The sequence below is a fragment of the Ahaetulla prasina genome, chromosome 5 (assembly GCF_028640845.1).
Source record: "Ahaetulla prasina isolate Xishuangbanna chromosome 5, ASM2864084v1, whole genome shotgun sequence".
NCBI lineage: Eukaryota > Metazoa > Chordata > Lepidosauria > Squamata > Colubridae > Ahaetulla > Ahaetulla prasina.
The window spans coordinates 76,850,063-76,874,287 of NC_080543.1; the positions used below are offsets into that span (position 1 = coordinate 76,850,063).

The 24,225-nt window shown below is 37.9% G+C and overlaps 2 protein-coding genes across 6 annotated transcripts in view; both read left to right on the forward strand.

Annotated features, from left to right (window-relative positions):
* PDK3 (pyruvate dehydrogenase kinase 3) overlaps nucleotides 1-24,225 on the forward strand; it is a 117,122-nt gene that overhangs the window by 30,721 nt on the left and 62,176 nt on the right. For 4 of the 5 annotated variants that reach the window (XR_009155420.1, XM_058185943.1, XM_058185946.1 and 1 more), the window contains 3 exons: nucleotides 5,153-5,294; nucleotides 10,954-11,025; nucleotides 21,099-21,283. Coding sequence is in view for 4 of the 5 variants with exons in the window: in XM_058185943.1 (XP_058041926.1) it covers nucleotides 5,153-5,294; nucleotides 10,954-11,025; nucleotides 21,099-21,283 (399 nt within the window). In the remaining variant the exon portion in view is untranslated. The remainder of the gene's footprint in view (nucleotides 1-5,152; nucleotides 5,295-10,953; nucleotides 11,026-21,098; nucleotides 21,284-24,225) is intronic. The other variant, XM_058185945.1, reaches the window with a different exon arrangement.
* On the forward strand, nucleotides 5,301-17,351 carry LOC131199783 (uncharacterized). Its single transcript, XM_058185942.1, has 2 exons — nucleotides 5,301-10,895; nucleotides 12,532-17,351. The coding sequence occupies exon 2, from the start codon at nucleotides 12,821-12,823 to the stop codon at nucleotides 16,550-16,552; it is 3,732 nt and encodes a 1,243-aa protein (XP_058041925.1). The 5' UTR covers nucleotides 5,301-10,895; nucleotides 12,532-12,820; the 3' UTR covers nucleotides 16,553-17,351.

Sequence of the window (24,225 nt, forward strand, 5' to 3'; positions counted from 1 at the left end):
CAAAGATGAGAAGTGGGAAATACAATATAGAAGAGAATCTAAAAAGAAAATTATACAAACCCTTTTCTCAAATTTATATAAACAGGAAGAAATAGAGGAAGAAAAAATTAAACAATATATAGAAAGGTTAGAAATGAATAAAATTTCAGAAGAACAGAAAGAAATACTAAACAGACCAATAATTAAATTTGAGTTTAAGCTGAAAAAACAAAAGAATAAGAAAACGCCTGGCCCAGATGGATTAAGGGTAGAAATATACAAACACAGGAAAAATTGGGAGATATTATGTTAGAAGTATACAATAATGCTCTAGAAAATGCAAAAATTCTGACAACCTGGACAGAGGCAATAATCACAATAATCCCCAAAGAAGATACGGACCACCAGTTGATACAAAATTATAGACCAATCTCTTTATTAAATACCGAGTATAAGATATTTGCAGCAATTATAGAGGAGAGAATTAAAAATAATTGGAACAACTGCATACATCCAGACCAAAATGGATCCTTACCAGGCCGACATACTAAGAATAATATAAGAATAATAATAAACACACAAGAATTTTATGAATTACACCCAGAAAAACAAGCTTCACTAGTTTTCCTTGACACTCAAAAGGCATTTGATAATTTGAATCGGAATTTTCTAAAAGAACAACTACAATTTATGCAATTTGGGACAAAATTTGAAAAAATGATAGGGGAAATTTATACAAAACAAACAGAAAGAGTAATCATGATGATACTACAGAACAATTTGGAATAACAAAAGGGGTAAGACAAGGATGCCCACTCTCTCCACTATTGTATATTGGAGTACATTGGAGATGCTATTAAAGAATGTTAGAGAAGATCAGGAAATAAAGGGTTTAAAAATAAAAAAAAACAAGAAATACAAGGTTCAAGCCTTTGCCGATGACTTGGTATTCATAACAGAAGACCTGCTAGAATCAGGTCAAAAATTAATTAAAAAAATTAGAAGCATTTGGAGAAGTCGTAGGACTTAAGATTAATAAAAATAAATCAAAATTAATAACTAAAAGTCTTACAAAGAAACAGGAAAGAGAATTGGAAATTAATACACAAATTCAAATAACTAAGAAGATAAAATTCTTAGGAATTTGGCTAATGGCAAGAGGCTCCTCCATAAAGGAAGATAATTATGACAAATTACTAAAACAGCTTATAAAAGATTTGGATAACTGAAAAAATTTACAAATATCACTATTGGGTAGGATAGCCACCATCAAAATGAACATATTACCAAAAGTGCTATTCTTTTTATAGTTCATACCAATAAAATTAGAAAAAAATTCTTCGAAACATTAAACAAAATAACAGCCAAATTCATATGGCAGGGAAAACGTCAAAGAATAAGACTTAAATTTCTACAGGATACAAAGGATGGAGGAGTATCACTGCCAGAATGGGAACTATATTATCAAGCAGCAGGCATAACCTGGTTAAAAGAATGGATAGAATTAAGGGATAAAAGAATATTAACAATAGAAGGACATGACTTACAGGTGGGGTGACATGCATTTATCTAGTATGGAAAATATAAAACACACAGTTATTTCAAAAGACATATAATAATAATAATAATAAAATAATAAAATTAATTATAATAAAATTTGGTTGAAAATTAAAAAAACAGCACTACACAAAAATCCCAACAGCACTACACAAAAATCCCAATTTCACCAACCGAAACACTAAAACACCCAAACTTAACAGAATTAAATAAGATAATAAGATATAGAGACCTAATAGACTGACAAGGGAAACTAAAAACAAAACAAGAACTGGAGTTAGATTTAAATAGAGATATAGACTGGTGGACATATACTCAAATACAATCAAAATACAAAGAGGACATAAGAAATTATGAAATACAAATAGAACAACATGAATTAGATAAAATTATACTTGGGACAGAAGAGAAGTTAACTAGCAAGATTTATAAATTTTTGTTGCGCTACAAATTGGAAGAGGAGATAGTGAAAGATACAGTGATTAAATGGGCACAGAATTTTAACTATACAATAGATTTGGAGAGATGGGAAGCAATGTGACAAGTAAATTCAAAATTAACATTATCCGTGGCATACAAGGAAAACCAGTTGAAGATGTTTTACAGATGGCACCTTCCACCTACAAGACTTGCAAAGATGTTCCCAGATAATAATTCAACATGTTGGAAATGCAAAAAAACTCAGGGAACATATTACCATCTATAGGAAGACATGTCTGGCAGCAAAAAAATTCTGGGCAAATAGAAAAAATAACAGAACAACCAGTTGAAAGTAAACTGGAAACATTTTTACTAGGAATCTTTACAAGAACATATACCAAAGAAATAAAATATCTGATTTTGCACATTATAACAGCTACATGAATAACATATGCACAAAATTGGAAATAGGAAAAGATACCAACAGATGAAGAAGTGATAGGAAAAATTTTAGAGTGTGCCAAAATGGACAAGTTAACAAAAGAAATTAAAGAGAAAGAAGAGACAGATTATTATATAATCTGGAATAAATGGTATGAATGGCTTGAGTCTAGAAATAAAGGAAAAACATAAAGGGGAGAAATTAGAATGTATTAGAAATGTATAATATGTAAATAATAAATATATAAGAATATAGAAAAGTAAAGCTATTAGTATTAAGATAATTTAATGTAAATAAAGAAAAGGGGATAAGAAAGAAAATAAAATAACAAATGTGCTTTGGAGGGAAAGGTATAAAAACGAAAGACGACCACTAAGAAACGCTGTTTAGAAATAGGATATATTGATATGTTATATGTTGTGTGTTTGTCAGATTGTGTATCACATTAAAACAATAAACAAAATTTAAAAAAAAATAACTAACTGCGTTGTATCCTACCATTGTACATTTTTCTGTGAACAGATGCTGAACGATGTGCTGTTGGACTGATTATAATGGGACTGCCTTAAAAAGTGTGACCTTGATTGTACCAGTTGCACTAGACTTAAGGATTTTTCAAATTGCAAATCTTAGTTATTATATGCATAGCAATGCTTTTAACATTATTTCTTGGGCTGCAAGAACATAAGTTAATCAGTACCGTGTGACTTTGACTAATGCATTTGCAATCTTTCTTTTCCATAAAATGGAATACTGACAAGCTCTTTAAGGTAAAACTTAGGTCTGAGTTCACATGGCTTTTTTCAATATTACTATGGTGGTGTCTGCTATTAAAAGAGGTGAGTGAGAGGAATGAAAGTTGGTATAGTCTCTAATCTGAAATCTAAATGTCTGACTTTATACTGTATAGAATGATTAAGTTTCCTTATAGGAACAATGAATACATTTTAAGGGATTTTTGATAATTTGAAGATAGTGTTACAATCCAATATCTACTTGACTGAGAACAAGCCCTATTAAGCTTCTTAGCTGAGTACATAAGATTATACTTTAAAGTCATAACAAGGTTAAAGCTAAAGGCTCATTAAATTTCATGTCGATGAGGCACATAGTACAACCCTTAATTATCATTAACTTCAATGGAAATATTTTAGGATATCTAACTTTTGAAGTGTCCCTAGGATTTTAAGACTACTTTTTTCAGAAAGCACATTTTCTTTTCTCACATTCTTTTCCACCCAGAACCATTGGTTTATCCTAGAGCAAACATGCAGAAGTACATGGAGTTTGTTGGCATATATATGTGTACTGTGATACTAGTCTAACTATCATTATAGAGAAATTGAACAATGAATTAACCTATCTGTCCATTCCTAAAACTATCCACTTACAAAACCATCTGCATAGAGACAAAATCAAATATTGTACTATTAAAACCTATTAAAACCTTCTAATATTTGTTTTGAAAAGAAGTAATTTAAACCACAGATTTGTTGTTAATCATTAGAGTTATATCCTGAATGTCAATTAACACAGGTGAGGTATATAAACAATTATATAAACAATTTATGATATAAACAATTTATGATGTTGAATCCAATCTTCATTAGAAGCAAATGGAAGCTAATTAAAGTGCATTATCTTAAGTGAGTTTATCTAGATTTTGAGAACTTCAGGAGAGGACCTTCTTGTACATTTGTACATTAAATAGGAAATAGTCTATTAAAATTCTTGATACACAGGATTAGAAGTTCAGAGCATTGTGGCTGTTCTATTGCACTCAGTTGCCTTAATCATTGCGTTGGGTGGCATGATGACTCAGCTTAGCCTGCAATTCTAACCACAGGCTAGAATTCTGCCAGCAGTTCAGCAGTTTGAATATCACCAGCTCAAGGTTGACTCAGCCTTCAATCCTTTGAGGTTGGTAAAATGAAGACCCAGATTGTTGGGGGCAATATGCTGACTCTGTACACAGCTTAGAGAGGGGTGTAAAACACTGTGAAACGGTATATAAGTCTAAGCACTATTGCTGTTGTCAGGCAATGTAGGTTCCCTTGGTTGAGAATCAGAGCTGAGCACCCCACTTCTTGAGTTGGTCACGACTGGAGAGGTGAAACCTTTAAACCTTTAATGGTTACAATATTTATTTATTTATTTATTTTATTAGATTTTTATACCGCCCTTCTCCCGAAGGACTCAGGGCGGTGTACAACCGGAATAAAATACAGAATATATACAATTAAAAGAAATTAAAAGAAACTATTAATAAACGGCCGATAATTTAAAAAAATTAAAAATTTAAAATCACTAAAACCCCAATTTAAAATCAACTATTTATGCCAGTCCTGCTTGAGTGAATAAATATGTTTTTAGCTCACGACAATATGTGACATATGGTAAGAAATTCTTATAGCTGATGATTTTGTTGTAGTTGATAATTCGGATGGAATTGCAATGTATGTTTATATTTTACATATCAGATTTTAGTCACCGAAGTTCATTATATTTTCCAGATCTTCATCCTTTACAAAATGACATAATTGGGTAACAAAAGAAGCTGCAATAAAACAGCCATAGCCATGAATGATGTTAAGCTTGATACAGAATTCTTATAATCAGATTGAAATCATATTTAGTAACCAAGAAGAAAACTTACAATCATAAAGTGCTGATAAATCATATTTTAATATCTTATTTGTATTATCTAAGAATGTTTCAAGAATATGAAAATATAAAATTCTTTTCTTTCCACAGGGCGTGATAATGCATGTGAGAAAACATCATACATGTTCCTGAGAAAAGAGCTTCCTGTGCGACTTGCTAATACAATGAGAGAAGTAAATTTGTTGCCTGACAACTTGTTGAATAGACCTTCTGTTAAGCTAGTACAAAGTTGGTAAGTGCTCATTAAAATAAGAGCAATCAAATAAACATGAGTTGTACAACAAAAATTAGTTATACCATACTGTATTTGCTTATAATTAATTCAGTTGCTGTGTTTCTGCTCTGTTCTGTACTTGACTGGGCCTTCCCATATGCATTTTTACTTCTTTCCTTTTAGGAAAGCTCAATTCCCCTGACCTTATTTGTAGAAACTATTCCTTGTTTATACTGTTTCCCTCATTTTCTAACTCTTTTTTTAATCTGCTACAAGACATTTAAAATAATTTTGTTTATATGTATCAACATGGATGGATCGCGATGGGTCGGACACGACTTCGCAACTAACAATAACAACATCAACATGGATGCATGGATGTATTAATTATGTAATTTTACTGGATTATCTAAGATTATCCTTTGCCACTGAAGATAATTTATATTATGTTAAGTTGACCTTTCTTTTAAAAATATTTTTCTTTATAAGTCCTTGCTTAATGACTGGTAACTTAACAATTGTCCAGCTTAATAGCCTTGGAAAGGATGCTTTAAGGCCTGTAAAGCACTTCCGACCATCACAAAGCATGTGTGCACACACAACATCATGTGAGTGTGATGCGGATGTGTGATGTGGATGCTTGACAACCTGTCCCTACTTACGGGCATTACCAACATTCAAATCACATGATAACGTTCATGTTATAGCTCACTCTATTACAGAATATTATACAAATAATATTGGAAATATTGGTCTCTCATATTAAAAATTATGATAGCTATGATTGTTATCTTGGTTAACTTCTGTGTAAAAAAAAATCAACTCAATTTCGATACTTGTGTTATGCCTTATTTGCTTTGAAAAATTGTTCTATCCATCAGAACCTTCCATTTCTCCTATTCCAGGTTGAGTACTTTTCTCAGCAAAAAGTTGTCCATCCTTAGGATGTACATTTACAGCTTTACTAACTTCTGGGGGAAGCTGAATTTTTTATTTCTTTTCCAAAATAATTTTATTAAATCATAGGGCTGGGAGGGACCTTGGAGGTCTTCTAGTCAAACCCCTATTACAATTCCAGGAGACAAGCTGTTCCATTGAATGATTGTTCTCATTGTCAGGAAATTTCTCATTAGTTCCAGGTTGAATCTGTCTTTAATGAACTTCTACCTATTGCTTCTTTTTTTGGGGGGGGGGCAATTTTTTAAAAATTTTCCATAATAATTCCCACAATTTAACCAGTGTACAGTACAATCACTTATCCAACAATCGATCCTATACTCAGATTATGCTCAATCAGGCCTGCTTAGTCGCCACTCCCTTCCTTAATCCTTCCTACTCTTCTCATCCTTCTTCTACTTTCCCCACCATCCTCTCCTCGCTTTCCTACTTCCCCACCTCTTTCCCACTTCTCACTTCCATCCTTTCTAACCCTCTATCTTCCCCTCCTTCTCCTCCTCCTATCCTTTCTTCTCCCTCCCTTTTTTCCTACCTGCCTGCCAACTTTCTTCCTTCTTTACTCTTCTTTCCTTACCCTTTCCCTTCCGGAATGGTTACTGAGCAGCCCCGACTTTACACCATTCCAACTTGTTTAATTCTACCATTATTCCTGTACAATGGCAATCAATTTATAATCTTCCCCTTCCCTCCCCCATTTCCCCCCTCCCCCCCGAGACTTCCCAGAACAGAATACAGGATATAGTAACTAACAAACATAATCTAAAATATAACATCAAACATATTCCATTTCACACCATCACACTATCAATTCCTTTCTTTCTTAAACTCTAATACATAGCAATTCCTAACTTCACTGAAAAAGTAATTGGTATTTTTTAATCTGATACTTATTTTGAATATAATCAATCCACTTTTTCCATTCCAAAATATATTTTTCTTGTGTATATTCTTTCAAGTAGGGAGAAATTTTTGCCATTTCTGCTAAATTTGATACTTTACTAATCCATTCTCCAATTGTAGGTAAGTCTTCTTTCTTCCAATATTGTGCAATCAATAGTCTTGCAGCAGTTATTAAATTCAAAATCAGTTTTGCCTCTATAACAGTGCAATCTGGAATTATTCCTAATAAAAGGAACTGTGGAACAAACTTGATCTTCTTTTTCAAAATGTTTTGCATAATCCACCATATTTTAATCCAAAAAGTTTTAACTTTTTTGCAAGTCCACCATATATGATAATAGGTAGCATCCTCACAATCGCATCTCCAACATTTTGCTTTCACATTTAGATACATACATGACAGTTTTTTAGGATCTAAATGCCATCTATAAAACATTTTATAAAAATTTTCTCTTAAATTTTGTGCTTGCGTAAATTTAACATTCCTCACCCAATATTTTCCCCATGTTTCTAACATTATAGGTTGTTGAAAATTTTGTGCCCATTTTACCATATAATCTTTAATCAACTCCATTTCTGAATCAATTTCAACCAATACATTATATAATCTCTTTATATGCTGTTGACCTTGATCTTTTATTTGTTTTACCAAGTTATCATCACTTTGCCTTATACCAATTTTCTGATCTATTTTCCATCTAGATTGCAATTGTCCATACTGGAACCACGTATAATTTCTCCCTTCATCCCTCAATTTATCCCTAGATTTTAACTGTAATTCCCCTTTTTCCATAGTCAAAAGCTCTTTGTTAAGTGATAACCTCCATTTTTTGTAATATATTTATATTCTCTATCATATGTCTGGGGATAGTCCATATTGGTATCTTTCCATCTAACTTATAATGATATTTTTTCCAAACCCTCAACAAAGCACTTCTGACCATATTATTCTTAAATATCTTATCAATTTTCTTGTCATATATTACATATGCATGCCATCCATATAACAAACCATAACCTTCTATATTCAAAATCCTTTCCTCTGTTAAATTAATCCAATCAGAAATTAAAGCTAAAGCAACTGCATCATAGTACAATTTCAAGTTAGGCATTTTTAAACCCCCTCTTTCCCTAACGTCTTGCATTATTTTTAACTTTATTCTCGGTTTTTTACCCTTCCATACAAAATTACTAATCCCTTTTTGCCATTCTTGTAAATTTGCATCTTTCTTCAATATTGGAATCATTTGAAACAAAAATAAAAATCTAGGCAAAACATTCATTTTTATAGCTGCCACTCTTCCCAACAATGATAATTGTAACTTCTTCCAATTCTCCATTTCTTTAATTACTTTTCCCCACAATACCTCATAATTATTTTTATATAACTTTACATTCGATGCTGTAATATATACTCCTAGGTATTTAACCTTTTTAACTACTTCATATCTAGTTATTCTTTCTAGTTCTTCTCTCTGATGTGTATTCATATTTTTAATTATCATTTTTGTCTTCTGTTGATTCACTTTAAACCCAGATACCTTACTATACTGATCAATTGTCTCCTTTAGATATACAGCTGAATGTATTGGTTGAGATAAAGAAACAACCAGATCATCTGCAAACGCTCTTAATTTATAATCTTGATTTTTAATTCTAATTCCTTTTATTCGATCTAAACCACGTATATTACTCAATAATATTTCCAAAGTTAGAATGAATAATAACGGTGACTTGGGACATCCTTGTCTAGTCCCTTTCTCAATATAAATCCACCATTTACTATTATTTGAGCTGTTTGCTTTTGATATATAGCCTTAATTGCTTGAATAAAATAATCCCCAAATTGCATTTTTTCTATTACTTTAAACAAAAACTGCCAATCCAATCTATCAAAAGCTTTTTCCGCATCCAAAAAGTAGAGTGCTGCTGAAACCTGGCTGTTTCTTTCCAAATATTCAAGTAAATTTACAGTTCGTTTCATATTATATCTCATCTGTCTCCCCTTAATAAATCCTGTTTGATCATTATGTATTAATTGAGTCATCAGTGGCATCAATCTATTTGCTAATATCTTAGCAAATATCTTATAATCAGTATTTAAAAGCGATATTGGCCTATAATTCTCTGGTTTAACACCATCTCAATCTTCTTTAGGTATTAATGAAATAAAAGCTGTCCTCCATGAGGGAGGAGCTTCTCCTCCCCTTTGTATTCTGTTGAATAACTCCTTAAGTGGTACAATCATCTCATTTTGTAAATTTTTATAATAAGTAGTTGTCAAACCATCTGTACCTGATGCTTTATTCGCTTTAAGGTGCTTAATTGCAAACACTATTTCCTCTGAATAAATTAATTGATTCAACTCTTCCCTTTGATCTACTGTAATTTCTAAGATACCGTGGTCCTGTAAATATCTATCTATATATTTATCATTAATCATAATATTCTAAAAAGGCTTTTTTAATCAAGTTTTGCTGATATACTTCCTTACCTCTATATTCTATTTTATCAATTATATATCGTTTCTGTTTCTTTCTTAATAAATATGCTAACCACCTTCCAGGTTTATTAGTATTATTGAACAAATTATGCTTTGCATATTGTAAATTAGTTGCCACCTGATCAGCCATTAACATATTAAATTGACCTCTTAATATATTTATTGACTCTTTTATTTTACTATCTCTTGGATTACATACCAATAACTGCTCCTTCCTTTTAATTTCCTCTTCTAATTCTTTTCGCTTTTTCTGCAATCTATTTCTATATTTATTATTCATATCTAATAAAATTCCCCTCATATAAAGTTGAAATAAATAAATAAATAAATAAGCCTTGCTGGTGTCCCAAACTATCTCTATAGATGTCCCCTTATCCATATGCAAAGAAAAAAATTCCTTCATTTGAGTTTTACATTCATTTACATTTTGTTCATATTTAAACAAATTCTCATTCATCCTCCACGACCTCCTGGCCTCCTTTTCCCGATCTAGCTCAATCCAAACCGGACTATGATCAGAAAAAGTTCTAGAGTAAATTTTTGACTTCTTCACTCTGAAAAATAAATCATTACCTATTGCTTCTTGTCCTGTCCTCCCTGTGACAACCCCTCAAGTACTGAAAGACAGCTATCATGTCCTCCCTAGACATCCCTAGTTTCCTTAACTGTTTATCATGCTATTTAGTCTTCAGACCCCTTATCATCTTCTCTTTGCTCTTTCTAGTATTTCAATATCTTTTGTATTGTGACAACCAGAACTGAATGCAGTATGCCTAGTGCAGTATATAGCACTTACTATCACTTTTTGTGATCTTGATGCTAACCCTCTGTTGATGTACCTAACATTGCATTGGCTTTTTGACAGCTGCATCATACTGCTGACTAATATTTAAATGGTGGTTGTGACTTGGTGGCCTGGCAGGAGAGAGAGGGGAACTGTGCCATGCATTTGGTGGGCTGGGGCACGTGTGTGCAGCCCAACTTGCACAAATTGAGCTGTGCGTGTGCACATATGATGGCCGGTTGTGAATAAGCCACAGCCCAGGGATTGGGGACACTGCACTAGGACACCTAAATCCCTCTAATGTTGAGCCAGGTACTACCTATTCTATACTTGTGCATTTGAATTTTCCTTCCTAAGTGCAGGACCATTCTCACTACTGAACTGCATCTTGCTGGATAGAATCCAGTTTTCAAGACCGTCAAGACTCTTCTAAATCTTGAGTCTACCAGCTAGAGTGTTGGCAATTTCCCTCCAGGTTGGTGTCCGCAAATTTAATATGCAAATATCAAATATGTTATTCTTCTATGTTTCAGGTATATGCAGAGCTTTCTTGAGCTTTTAGAGTATGAAAATAAAAGTCCTGAAGATCCACATGTTTTAGATAAGTAAGTAAAGAAAGATGTTTAAACATGAAATCAGTATGTGGAACTTGCTGAGTTTAGTCTTATAGTTCAGAAAGCTTGCAATACTTCAATGAGTATTTTTTAATTAATTTTTTAATTGTAATAATTTTTAATTATTGTATTAGAACAAATTATGCAATACTGGTGTATTTCTAATTAGGAGCTTGATCTTGTTTAAAGTGGAGAAATCAATACTGCAGTTTCAGGTGAAATTACCTCAGAAAGATATAAGAACTAGATTGAGTTTAATAAATAAAAATTAAACAAATAAATATAAGAATATATTGAAACTATTTGCTTTCCCTTCTTGAGCTAAAGCTTTCAATGAGCATAGGATTAAATAGTTTGGATAAATTTAATTCAAAGAGCATAGATAAGACTAAGCATAAGCACAAACTGCTACAAGTCAAATGCCTTTGTGAAAAACATTGTGAAGTCTACTAAGAGTGGGTTTTTCATACTTTGGCTTTGAAAGTATGTTATAAAAATCACGGGATCCAGTTATATTGCTGTGTATCATATTCCTATTTGGCATATCTTTGTTTTTTAGAAAAAAAAAATCTTTTAAATTCACATTTTCTGTATACTTCTATTTTCTTAATTTGAAGCATCAAAGTAGAAAATTGGACTTCTTTTGACATTATCAAATCCTCATAGAATCAGCAGGTTCTAATCTAACTAAATCTTTAAGCATTAAGTAATTTTGAAGAGGGCACGCCAAGTGCCTTCTTATTTAACACCACAGACAATATTTAACACCACAGACAATACATCTACCATTCAAAAAGACCTTGATCATCTAACCGCTTGGTCTAAAACTTGGCAACTCCAAATCTCAACCAGCAAATGCTCAGTCTTATATATTGGAAAAAAGAACCCAAACACTAAGTACATACTTGATGGACCTTACCTTGCAGATGACCCCCACCCTGTTAAAGACCTTCAAATGATCTAAGTGCCAAAGCCCACTGCAACTACATAGCAAAAAAGGCTCTAAGAGTTGTAAACCTAATCTTGCGTAGCTTTTTCTCCAAAAACACTACACTACTAACTAGAGCATATAAAACATTTGCTAGACCAATTCTAGAATACCGCTCGCCTGTCTGGAACCCTCACCACATTTCTGACATCAATACAATTGAACGTGTCCAGAAATATTTTACAAGAAGAGTTCTTCATTCCTCTGAAAACAACAAAATACCTTATCCCACCAGACTTGAAATCCTAGGCTTAGAAAACTGGGAACTCCGCCGCCTTCGACAAGACCTAAATGTCAGCCTCCACTCCAATCTTCGTATACTTTTGTGCAATTTATATCAGTAGATAGAATGTGAAATGTTTATTTCTATATTATAAAACAGTTAAGGAAATGAGATGTATCATAGCACCATACAGGGTAAGGGAAAGGGGCCTATTAAGAATGTCGGCTGACATAACAGTGTGGGAGGGGTGATTAACGGCTGAGTGTTAAGAGTGCTTTTCCAACAGAAACTGCATTCCTAAGATGATTGACAACTAGAGACCTGTGGAAGAAGATTACCACGAGGGGCCGAGAAGGAGCTGGCATTGGACCAGACCAGCCTGACCTCCTGAAGGAGGAGGGACAATTGGGGGGATATGATATGTTAGCCATATTTTGTCTCAGATCCAACTTTACTAAGCTGCTATCAAGACTGTAACTAGTAAAAGTACTTTTCTTTATTGCAAATGAAGTCAAGGTGAATTCTTTCCTAGTTATAATCAGAGGCAGTCTGACATTAAGTTGGATCTCCTCAGCATGTTGACCAACCAGGATTGCAACCGCAATACCGAGGTGGGAGATAGAAAAAATGTGATGGAAGGCCAGCTGCCGGCTGAGCCGGGGGAGGCGTCCGGAGGAATTTCTGCTGACACTTTTAACCCTGAGCTGGAAGATTGCAGAGCTCGGTGGATAGAGCAATTAAAGCTGGAAGAGAAAGGTTGGAAACCAGACACAGAAGAGCTTCCCTCTGGAGTGACAAAAAGGAAAAAAAAGGGGAAGGAAAGACTTTCGGAAGCAGAACAAGAGATAAGGGACAAGCTCCAGTTGGAGGAGGCCTTGCGCCTTTTCCGCGAAGTGAAAGAAAGACAAGCAGCTCGCCAAAGGTATGAATCCCCTATTCGGTCCTCCAGGTGGGAGGGAGAAGAGGAGGAAGAAATTACCAAGGGGCCCGATGGAGGAGTTTCCCAGGGCGGAGAGATTTCAGAAGGCCCAGAGCTAGAAAACCCTTTCCCAGAGGCAGCTGAATTGGGTAGAGAACGCATGCCACCTGCTGACCAAGCGAGGCTGCGCAGGGGAAGGAAAAAGCCAAAAATTCCCCCCATATCAGAGAAATTTGATGGAAATGCCAAGGAGCTGGAACTGTTCCTGGCGATAGTGAATGACCACATGATAGACTGGGGGGAAGATTATTGGTCACAGGCAGCACAAGTTAGAGCTGTGACCCACAACTTGACAGGAAGAGCAGCTGCATGGCTTGTGTCGCTATATACCAACCACTCCCCATTACTGCAAAACTACGAGCATTTTATTACTGCACTGAGGAGGAGGTTTGAGGACCCCCTGGCAGAGCAGAAGGCCAAAGGTCGAATGAAAACCATCAGGCAAGGGAGGAGACCGGTGGCTGATTACAGCCAGGAGTTCAGTGATTTAGTTCCCTTGATGAGAGGGTGGTCGGAGGTGACCCTTGTGGACATTTACAAAGATGGTCTGAATGGAGATCTCTATGAACTGTGTCGGGCACGAGCCTCTCCAACCACGTTGTACGGCTGGTACACCCTGGCAGCGGAGATGGAAATCGAACTAGTGAAGGACCGTGGCAGAAGACTGCGCACTGGAGGACTGTACCCTGCCCATTCTCCTGGAGGCGCTTATAGGGACGTCCCTAGATCGGAGGGTGGGAGACAACGTTCGACTGCGTGCTACAGATGTGGGAAAGAAGGCCACCGAGCAGCCGACTGTCGGGTGAAGTTGGTGCCAAGCACGACCTCTGGTGGTGAAAAGGAACCAGTGAAACCAGCTGCTAAGGCGCGAAAGCCGGCAAAAGTGGGGGAGGGCGTTGCCAAGAAGGGCACGCCCATCAAGGAGGATTGTGAAGCATCAACCGATACTGATGACAGTAAAACCACGTCAGAGTCCGATGAAGACCTTCTGGTGAGTTGGACACGGGGCCCCTTGGACATTCCAGTCAACCTGCATGTACCCTCTTCGGGTAATAAGGGGGAAATGCTTGCACTACTAGATTCTGGATGTACTAGATGCATGATCAGTCCCGAACTAGTAGAAAAAATGGAACTAAAATTGAGAACCCTAAGTAAGCCCATAGCGTTTGCCCAGTTGGATGGCTCTGTGGCAGGGGGAGGACCCGCCCATTTCGTAACAGAACCCATAGAAATGATAATAGGAGACCATCGCGAGATTCTAAACTTCATAGTAGCCCCAGGGATGGACCAACCCTTGCTGCTAGGGCTGTCATGGTTGCGGAAATGGAACCCCCATATTAACTGGAGAACGGGAGTCTTACGTTTCCGCTCAAGAACATTAAAAAGGGAAAAAGGGGAACCCAAGGAGAGATCGACTGTGGCCATGTTCCAAGATACGTTGGGGGCAATGGTTGAGCGGATAGACAGGGAGGAGAGGATACCTAAGGAATACTGGGACTTGCGAGAAGTCTTTAGTGAGAAAGCATCAGACGTTCTTCCTCCCCATAGGCCTATTGACTGTGCTATAGACATCCTTCCGGGGGTAAAGCTTCCAAAACCAAAAGCTTACCCCATGACCCAAAAGGAATTGGAGGAGCTACGTAAATTCATAGACAAAAACTTAGAGCGGGGCTTTATCCAGCTGGCTAGGCCTCGCGTGGCTGCGCCAGTGATGTTCCGGGAAAAGAAAGATGGCTCCTTTCGTCTGATAGTTGACTATTGGAACCTAAACGCAGTGTGCGCCGAAAACATATACCCCATGCCGCTCATGAAAGATATGTTAGCACATTTAGCGAAAGGAAAGTTCTTCACCAAATTGGACCTGCGAGAAGCTTACTACAGAGTTCGTATAAAGGAGGGGGACGAATGGAAAACCGCTTTCAACTGTCCACTAGGATGTTTCCAGTTTCGAGTACTGCCATTTGGACTGCAGGGGGCTCCCGCAGTTTTTATGCAGCTGATAAACGAAATACTCCATCAGCATTTGTTTAAAGGGGTTCTTGTCTACCTTGACGACATACTTATCTATACAGAAACAATGGAAGAACATATTAAACTAGTAAGAGCTGTTCTCAAAAAGTTATTATCTGCAGAACTGTATTGCAAGCTATCCAAATGTGATTTCCATCAAACTAAAATAGACTACTTAGGGTATCGCATTTCAGCTGATGGATTAGAAATGGATCCGGGAAAAGTGAAAGCTGTCTTGGAATGGGCCCCCCCACGCACACGCAAGCAGCTGCAAAGTTTTTTAGGATTCGCAAATTTTTATCGTCAATTCATCCCCTCCTTTGCTCAAATTGCTTTACCAATAACCAACCTCTTGAAAACTAAAGGAGACACAAAACCCAAACCATCATTACCTCTCGAATGGACAATGGAATGTCAAGCAGCGTTTGAAAAGTTGAAACGACTGTTTGCCGCTGAACCTATTTTAAAACACCCCGACATGGATGTTCCTTTTGTGATACAAGCGGATGCCAGTGATGTAGCAGTCGGAGCCGTTTTACTCCAAAACAATGTTGATGGTAAACTACAACCTTGTGCTTTCACTTCTCGAAAATTGACTGAAACTGAAAGACGGTGGGCTATTTGGGAAAAAGAAGCATTTGCAGTTCATTGGGCCCTACGCACATGGAGACAATTCTTAGAGGGTTCAAATCATCCTTTTGAAGTTTGGACTGATCACAAAAATCTAGAAGCCCTGAAAACTCCTAGAAAACTTTCACCTAAACAAGCCCGCTGGGCTCAATATTTTAACCGCTTTAATTTCACTCTACATTACATTCCTGGGGGGAAAAATTTTTTAGCGGATGCTCTCTCACGTTTGCCCCAATACAATTGCACTCGCTCCGACGTGGTTCAGCCAATACTTCCCGTTCAACAGTTAGCAGCCCCGGCTATAACTCGAAGCCACTCCAAAGCCAAACCATCATTCCCAGATGAACTGACCAAGTCGTTTAAAGAAGCTTTAAACTCCGATGACTGGTACTTAGCGCATTCCCATGAATGCACGCTCTGTGATGGACTAGCTTGGATTGGAATGAAACTATATGTTCCTCTATCACTCAGAGAAACCATCCTACAACGATGCCATGATGCCAAAATGGCAGGACATTTTGGATTTGTAAAAACCTTGCATCTTCTTAAAAGACAATTTTGGTGGCCAAGTCTTAAAAAAGACATCCAAGCATATGTAGCAAGTTGCCCTGTTTGCGCATCATCCAAAAGGCCTCCAGGAAAACCTCCTGGGCTACTTCAAACGGTAGCCAGGCCAGGAACCCCATGAAAAGAAATATCCATGGATTTCATAGTGGAACTACCTGAAAGTTCAGGCAATACTGTTATATGGGTTGTGACTGACCTTTTCTCCAAACAAGTCCATTTTATTCCATGTTCAAAAATACCCTCCTCAAAGACTCTAGCAAAGTCATAGAATCGTCTATTGTAATGTCCTTCCTGTTAAAGACTACTTCAGCTTTAATTGCAATAATACAAGAGCAACCAATAGATTCAATGTTAACCGCTTTAATCTAGATTGTAGAAAATATGACTTCTGTAACAGAATCATCAGTGCTTGGAATACTTTACCTGACTCTGTGGTCTCTTCCCTTAATCCCAAAAGCTTTAACCAAAAGCTTTCTAATATTGACCTCACCCCATTCCTAAGAGGACCATAAGGGGCATGCATAAGAGCACAAACGTGCCTACCGTTCCTGTCCTATTGTTTTTCTTTTTCTTCTTTATATATATATATATATATATATAATGGACAAAAATACAAACAAGTAGAAGGAGCACCCATGGGATCACCCCTCTCACCTGTCATTGCCAATCTCTACATGGAACACTTTGAAACCCAAGCTCTAGAAAAATCTGATCACAAACCCAAACTCTGGCTCAGATATGTAGATGACACCTTCATAATCTGGCCACACGGGAAAGAAAAACTTGACAACTTCCTCACACACCTCAATAGCCTACACCCCAAAATACAGTTCACCATGGAAACAGAAGTTAATAACCAACTTCCCTTCCTGGATGTCTTAGTCTACAGAAAACCCAATGGCTCCCTAGGACACACCATCTACCAGAAGAAAACACACACAAACTGCTATCTGCACGCACTCTCACACCACCACCCAGCACAGATCAACTCCGTAGCCAAGACACTCATCTCCAGAACAAAATGCTTAGCTGATGAACAACACCTAAAACCCGAACTAGACACTCTCACTAACGTACTAACATCCAATGGATTCCAAACAAATAAGATTACCAAGCTAATCCAAAAGAACCCCCACTAAAATCCAAGACAGAGAACAAGAAAACGGCACAGCCCTCCTCCCATATATAAAGGCACCACAGACAGAATCAGCAAGATCCTCCACAAACACAACATCAAGACAGCATTCTGCACAAACAGAAAATATCCACCATCCTAAGAAACCCCAAAGACAAAATTGAGTTAGAAAATCAAGGAGTATATGAAATCCCATGCACCGCCTGCCCCACCACATACATTGGACAAACCAACAGAAGAATAAGTGCGCATTGAAGAACACAAGAACTCATTCAAAAGAGGAACTAACTTCTTCCTGGTCCAACACTTTAAAGTCACAGGACATGATATTGACTTTAAAAAGACCAGAACTATCGCCAAAACTGAACACTTTAACAACAGAATAATCAGAGAAGCCATTGAGATAAACGCCACACAGCATGAACAAATGAGATGACACCTCCGCCTACCAGCCATTTGAAACCCGCCCTTATTGACAAACGAGTCCCTAACACGAGGAATGACACCAGACCCACACTCACAAGATCCACACAGGATGTCACCACACATCCACCCAGAAAGCAGACCCAAACCCACACTGATCATGAAGCACGACCAAGGACCAGAAGCCAGACCGCAGCTGCAACATTAGCCATTTCAAACCCTCCAATCCATACATGCAGCAGACTGACACCCACTATGAAGATGTATACGACCACAAAGCCAAACAACAGCTATGCAGCTCACCAGCTCAAATCCCCTGCAGCACAGACTAGACTGAGCACAACCAAGCCCCACCAACACAGGACACCCCCATCCAATCAGAGCACAGAAAAACCCCATCCAATCAGAGCACAGCCAAGCTCCCACCCAATCAGTTCAAACCCCACTAGCAGTTAAAAGGAAGAAACAGCTGCGATTACATTGCTCCCAGAACCTGAAGCTGAAGCCTGAAGATGAAATGAATGAGACTTCGTCGAAACGTCGCCAAGACACTTCCAATTTTACATGGGAGAAAACCCGAACAACCAAAGACCTATATACAAACACCCGTGAAAACCTCAGAAAACATATATATATATATATATATATTTGTTTTCTCGCCAAGACACTTCCAATTTTACGCGGGAGAAAACCCGAATAACCAAAGATCTACAAATATATATAAACCTCAGAAAACATATATATATATATATATATATATATATATATATATATATATATATATATATATATATATATATATATATATATACACATACTTATTCCTCCTAATATTTACTCATATATATGTTTATACACTATATAATCTTTTTGTATGATACTTATACATATTGTTGTGACAAAATAAATAAAATAAAACTAAAATAAAAAGTGAGTAGTTTAAATACTCCTTAATCAATATAAAGTTTTGGGATTTAGTATTACTGTTCAGCTTTTTCAGTTATTATTCTTAGAGTAATAAATCATTTGAAGACTGCATGAGGAATTTTCAACCTTACTTAAGCTGCACTGATCAGATGAAGAAAAAGGCAAGTAAGGAATCTTAGAAAGCAATACTCTCTTGCAATCAGAAATATATACTAGAAAAATACCTGCAAGGAAAATTGATTCGATTTTATTACTGGATAGAAAAGGTTATATTTGCATTTCTTCACTCCAGGCAAAAAGAAATTTCTGATAGGAGAAGTGAAACTTAAAGTCAGCTTTATGTGTGTGTTTTTTTTAAAAAGAAAGCTTACTTTTCATGAATAATGGCTGCTGGGTCTAATACTATTTGTATGTTATTAACATTTACTATTCCTATGATGTTAAGATAATTTGAGAAAACAAAGTTGCTAATACTAATCAGAATGCTCATAGAAAGCCATCTTTGTACTCTTGACTATGTATTTATGCATTATACCACTAACAGCTAATAATTACCCAGGATTATGACTATTTGTATATTGAAATTGTATATTGAAATTGTCATTTTTTTCATGTAATATAAGTAGATAATGTAATTATTTGTCCATTATTCTCTAGCCATCATGTTTCCAACAATGAACTTATCCAGCTTCATTTAGTGAAAATGTAGATCTGATCTGCTAACTGTAGAACCTGATCATTTTTTATTTTTGCATACAATTTTTCTTCTACATTTCTTTTTTTTTAATTGCCTGAAACATTGTTAGTTTCCAGCTACAATTTGTAGACATTATTCACAATGATTCAAATTTTCAAAATTCAAAATTACTTTGAACTAATTACTAAAATAAATCTAATACTAATAATGTGCAATTCTGAAAATATTCAGTAATTACCTAATAGCTTTCTCAAATTCGTCATGCAGACTACTGTATTTTTCAGTCCATAAGGTGCACTTCTTTCCTCCCAGAAGTGGGTGGAAATGTCTGTGTGTATTATGGAGAAAATATCGCAGCCAGCCTGTAGCAGCTGGGTCCTTTTACAGTGCTGAACCCCACCGGAGTGCAGGAGTCAATAGGCAGAGCTGGCACATGAAAGGATACCTATCTCTGGTCCTCTCAGGCTCCATCTCCTGCCCAAACTACACTGCTGCTCCATATTCAGCGCGCCATATGCACATTGAGATGGCGTTCCAGATTCATTTTTTTTTCTTCATTTCCTCCTTGAAACCTAGTTGTGTCTTATTGTCCAGTGCGTCTTGTGGAGCGAAAAATATGGTATATGGTATATCTATGGAGATTCTCTGTCATCCAGGTCAGGGTTGTTCCAAAGGTGCTTTTTGTTGGAGACAACTGGACTTTCTTGTTTTTTCTTTGAAGACATTTCACTTCTCATGCAAAAAGCTTCTTCGGTTCTGACTGGATGGTGGTTAATGGAAAGATTTATATTCCTTGCAGACAGTTGGGCATTTGCATTCTTTTATAGAGTCGTTAATGCCACTTGAAGGTTTATCTGTGTCCTCAGGGTCACCTGAATACTACAAATGGGTGTGGAGGCTTCTTGGCTGCAGGATGTGTTCTGCCCTGTGTCCCTTCCCTGTTGAAGACAGGCTCAGGTTGTTGGGGATGAATCTATGTTGTCTGCATTTCAAACTGAAGTGCAAATAATTCCTGTAATCTGTAATTTTGTTTGGAAAATCTGTTCATACTAGTCAACCCAAAGTGCACAGCTAAAAGTTTGTGGACTCTCTAAAAGAATGCAAATGACCAGCTGTCTGCAAGGAATATAAGTCCTTCCATTCCCCACTATCCAGTCAGAGCTGAAGAAGCTTCTTGCATGACAAGGGAACGTCTTCAAAAAAAAAAAAAGTCCAGTTGCTTCCTGAAAAAAGCACCTTTGGGACATATATGGTATATCAGTTTTATTTTAAAACTATAGGGCAACAAGAATATCATTTTTAATTCTACAACTATTGCACAATATAAGTTTTCATTAACATACTGGACAACTTTGTTCAAACTTTTCTTTCAACAAACTTTATGGTTCTGAATTGTGAATGAATGTTTTGAAGCTGTTACCACTATCTAAAATGTGAAAATAACAGTAACTGTAATACTTTTGTTTCTATTTTTTTTCTCTGCAGCTTTTTAGATATCTTAATTAAAGTCAGGAATCGACACAATGATGTTGTTCCTACCATGGCCCAAGGAGTTATTGAATACAAAGAAAAGTATGGATTTGATCCTTTTGTGAGCAGTAATATTCAATATTTTTTAGACAGATTCTATACCAATCGCATCTCATTTCGCATGCTTATTAATCAGCACAGTAAGTATCTCTTTATTTAATTGTAAGAAAATAAATTGGTCTTTTATAGCAAAAAAAAAAAAGGTTATATATGCCTGTAGTGAAAACATATTTTTAAAGAATGTGATTTTTAACATACATTATTTATATCTTTGTTACTCAAAATTTCATTTCACTGTATATAGTTGCCTTTCCTTCTCTCCCTTGTTCTCATTTGAAATTTGTGAAATAGTTTAGCGCTAGAGAGAGACGGGATAATTTGCTAAAGAATATATAGAATATAATAAGCAATTAGGCATTTAGGCCTGGATCTCCCACATTCTAGTTGAACATGCTACAAACTACCCTGCCCTGACTTCATTTAATACAGGCTAACAAAGTAATTAGCATTTGGAATTATTTATTCAATTTGTGTCTTTTTCCTAGTGTAAGGACCAGCTTCTCCCCACCTACCTTCCAAGAAAGTATGAACTCTTGAGAAGTTTGTATTTCAAAAGAAATCTTTTATTGAAAATGATGAAAGCAAGTCAAAACTCAAAGCAGGCACTGGAATCCCTCAGGGCATGCAGTTCAGGATAAAGGAAATTAGGAACCCCCTCCCCACCTTCCGATGTGGATTCCGACCAATCCTCCAGTGTGAAGATGAATTGTACCAGCCTCTCTGAGAAACAGATACGAAGAGCTTCTCAGGGTCATCTTACAATCCACTTGTTTCCCCCCCCTTTCATTTCCCAAGGTGTGAGAATTCTTTAGGCATTCCTGGCGCCAGGCAACGGTTATAAAACAGGTTAAAGTTTATACAGAGAGGACCAGGCAAGAAATTGGATACTTAGGACACATAGGAAAAGAACTAAATGTGACAACTCCAAATCCCCCCCTTCTTCCACAAAGAATGGCAGATACACGGATCTGACATATTGCCTTCCTCAGACAAATGGAAAATCCATCTAGAAAGACATAAACATATAATACATTAAGATTTAGGATGGTTTGTGTGGGTATTTCAGGTGGAATTTCCTTAACAGTGTAGAGTCTTTTACATGTTTTTTGGCTACCCATTCGTTCTGAGAGGATGGTAGGTGTTTCCATGCCACTAAATGTTGTGTGGAGCGGTGGTGAGAGTAGGAGTCAAGGACATCTTTGATTTCAAAATGTTGTTCTCCTTCCACCATAATGGGGGTTGGAGGTGTGGGTGAAGGGGGTCTGACTTTTGAAGTGATTTCTGGCTTGAGTAGGCTGCAGTGAAACACTGGATGAACCTGCCTAAGCGTCTTAGGAAGGAGGAGTTCTGCTTTGACAGGGCTCATGATTCTAGTGATGGAGAATGGGCCAATGAATTTAGGTCACAGTTTCTTAGACGGTTGTAAGGATTGTAGGAACTTTGTGGATAGATATATGTGGTCCCCAACCTTGAATGGTTTGGGTTCAGGGGTGAAATACTGTTGTGACCCAGGTTCCTGGACCCAGACTCCTGGACTCGGATGATTCAGAAAGTGAGGGAGAAGACCTGGCAAGCCCTGCTTCTCTTGAGCCCTCTCCCTCCCTGGCACCCACTCAAAGGGAGGAGGAGGGGCCGGCAAGGCCTGATTCTCCCGAGCCTTCTTCTGATTTGGCAACACCCCAAGAACAGTTTTGGAGTGATGCAAGATTACGAAGACGTGATTGACGTGCGCAGCAGCGGAAGGGTTGGGACAAAGCCAAGTCATAATTGTCATGCAGTGACATCTGCAGAGACTATAAATAGGAGGCGGGACTTCCTGGTTTTTTGTCTTGGACAAAGTAATGAATTTGGGCGGGCAATCTGTATCAACGGAGGGAAGAATATATTCGTGAGTAATTCTGGCCTTATCTGTAATTTCCTTGTTATCTCCAGAAACTTGGCAGGCCCGTGGGTAGACGTAGCCAGGACATTTATATATATGTAAATAAATCAGAAAAGGAGGCCTCTGACTGACTCTTTGCTGGGAGTATTGGGGGAAGGGAAACAGAACATTTTGTCCAAGACCCCGACTAAAACATCTTCTACCAAAGATGGACCAGCAGCAGGTACAGCAGCAGTTACAGCAGCTACAAGCGGCTAATCAGCAGCTCCAGCAGCAAGTGGCTCACTTGGCAGGCCAACTTGCTGCCGGGAATGTGCCTGCAGCCCCCCACCCCCGTCCTCCCACTCCTCCTCCTCGTCGCAAGTGCCCGATAACCATGCCGGATAAGTTTTCTGGGCAGCCTGAGATGTTCCCGACCTTCTTGGGACAGTGCCAGCTGTACATGGCTATGCGGCCAGAGGATTTCCCAGATGACCGGGCTAAGGTGGCCTTCGTGATTAACCTTCTTTCCGGCTCGGCTGCTCGATGGGCCACGCCCCTCTTGCTCCAGGACAGCCCCCTGCTGGCGGACCAACAGCGTTTTTGGCAGCACCTGCGCACCATGTACGAGGACCCTGTTCGAATGCTGACGGCAACCAGGCGCCTTAAGGAACTCCGTCAAGGGAAACGCCCCCTGCAGGAGTACATCGCCGAATTTCGTCTTTTGTGCCAGGACTCTGACTGGAATGATGCAGCGCTGGTGGGCGCGTTCAGGAGGGACTCTCAGAGGAATTGCAAGACGAGCTGGCCCGGTGGAGGCGCGCGGACCTCGACAACTTGGTGCCCTTGTCTCCGCCTCGATGCTCGTCTGCAACGGCGACCGTCCGTCGCACCCCGGGACCCGCCGTTGACATCTGCACCCCACTCCTGCACCACCAGCTCCCGGGTCACCCCCGTTTTGTAACCGCTGCGGAAGAGCCCATGGAGTTGGGAGCGGCCAGACCTCGCCTGACAGCCCAGGAGCGGAACCGGGCGCCAAGGTGGATTGTGCCTGTACTGTGGGAGCCCGGCCGCCGCGCTTCTTGCCCCAAGCGAAGTGGGGCACGCCCGCCGGTCCCCGAATCACAGCGTGACCAATCGGAAGCGGGCAGGCCCGACCTC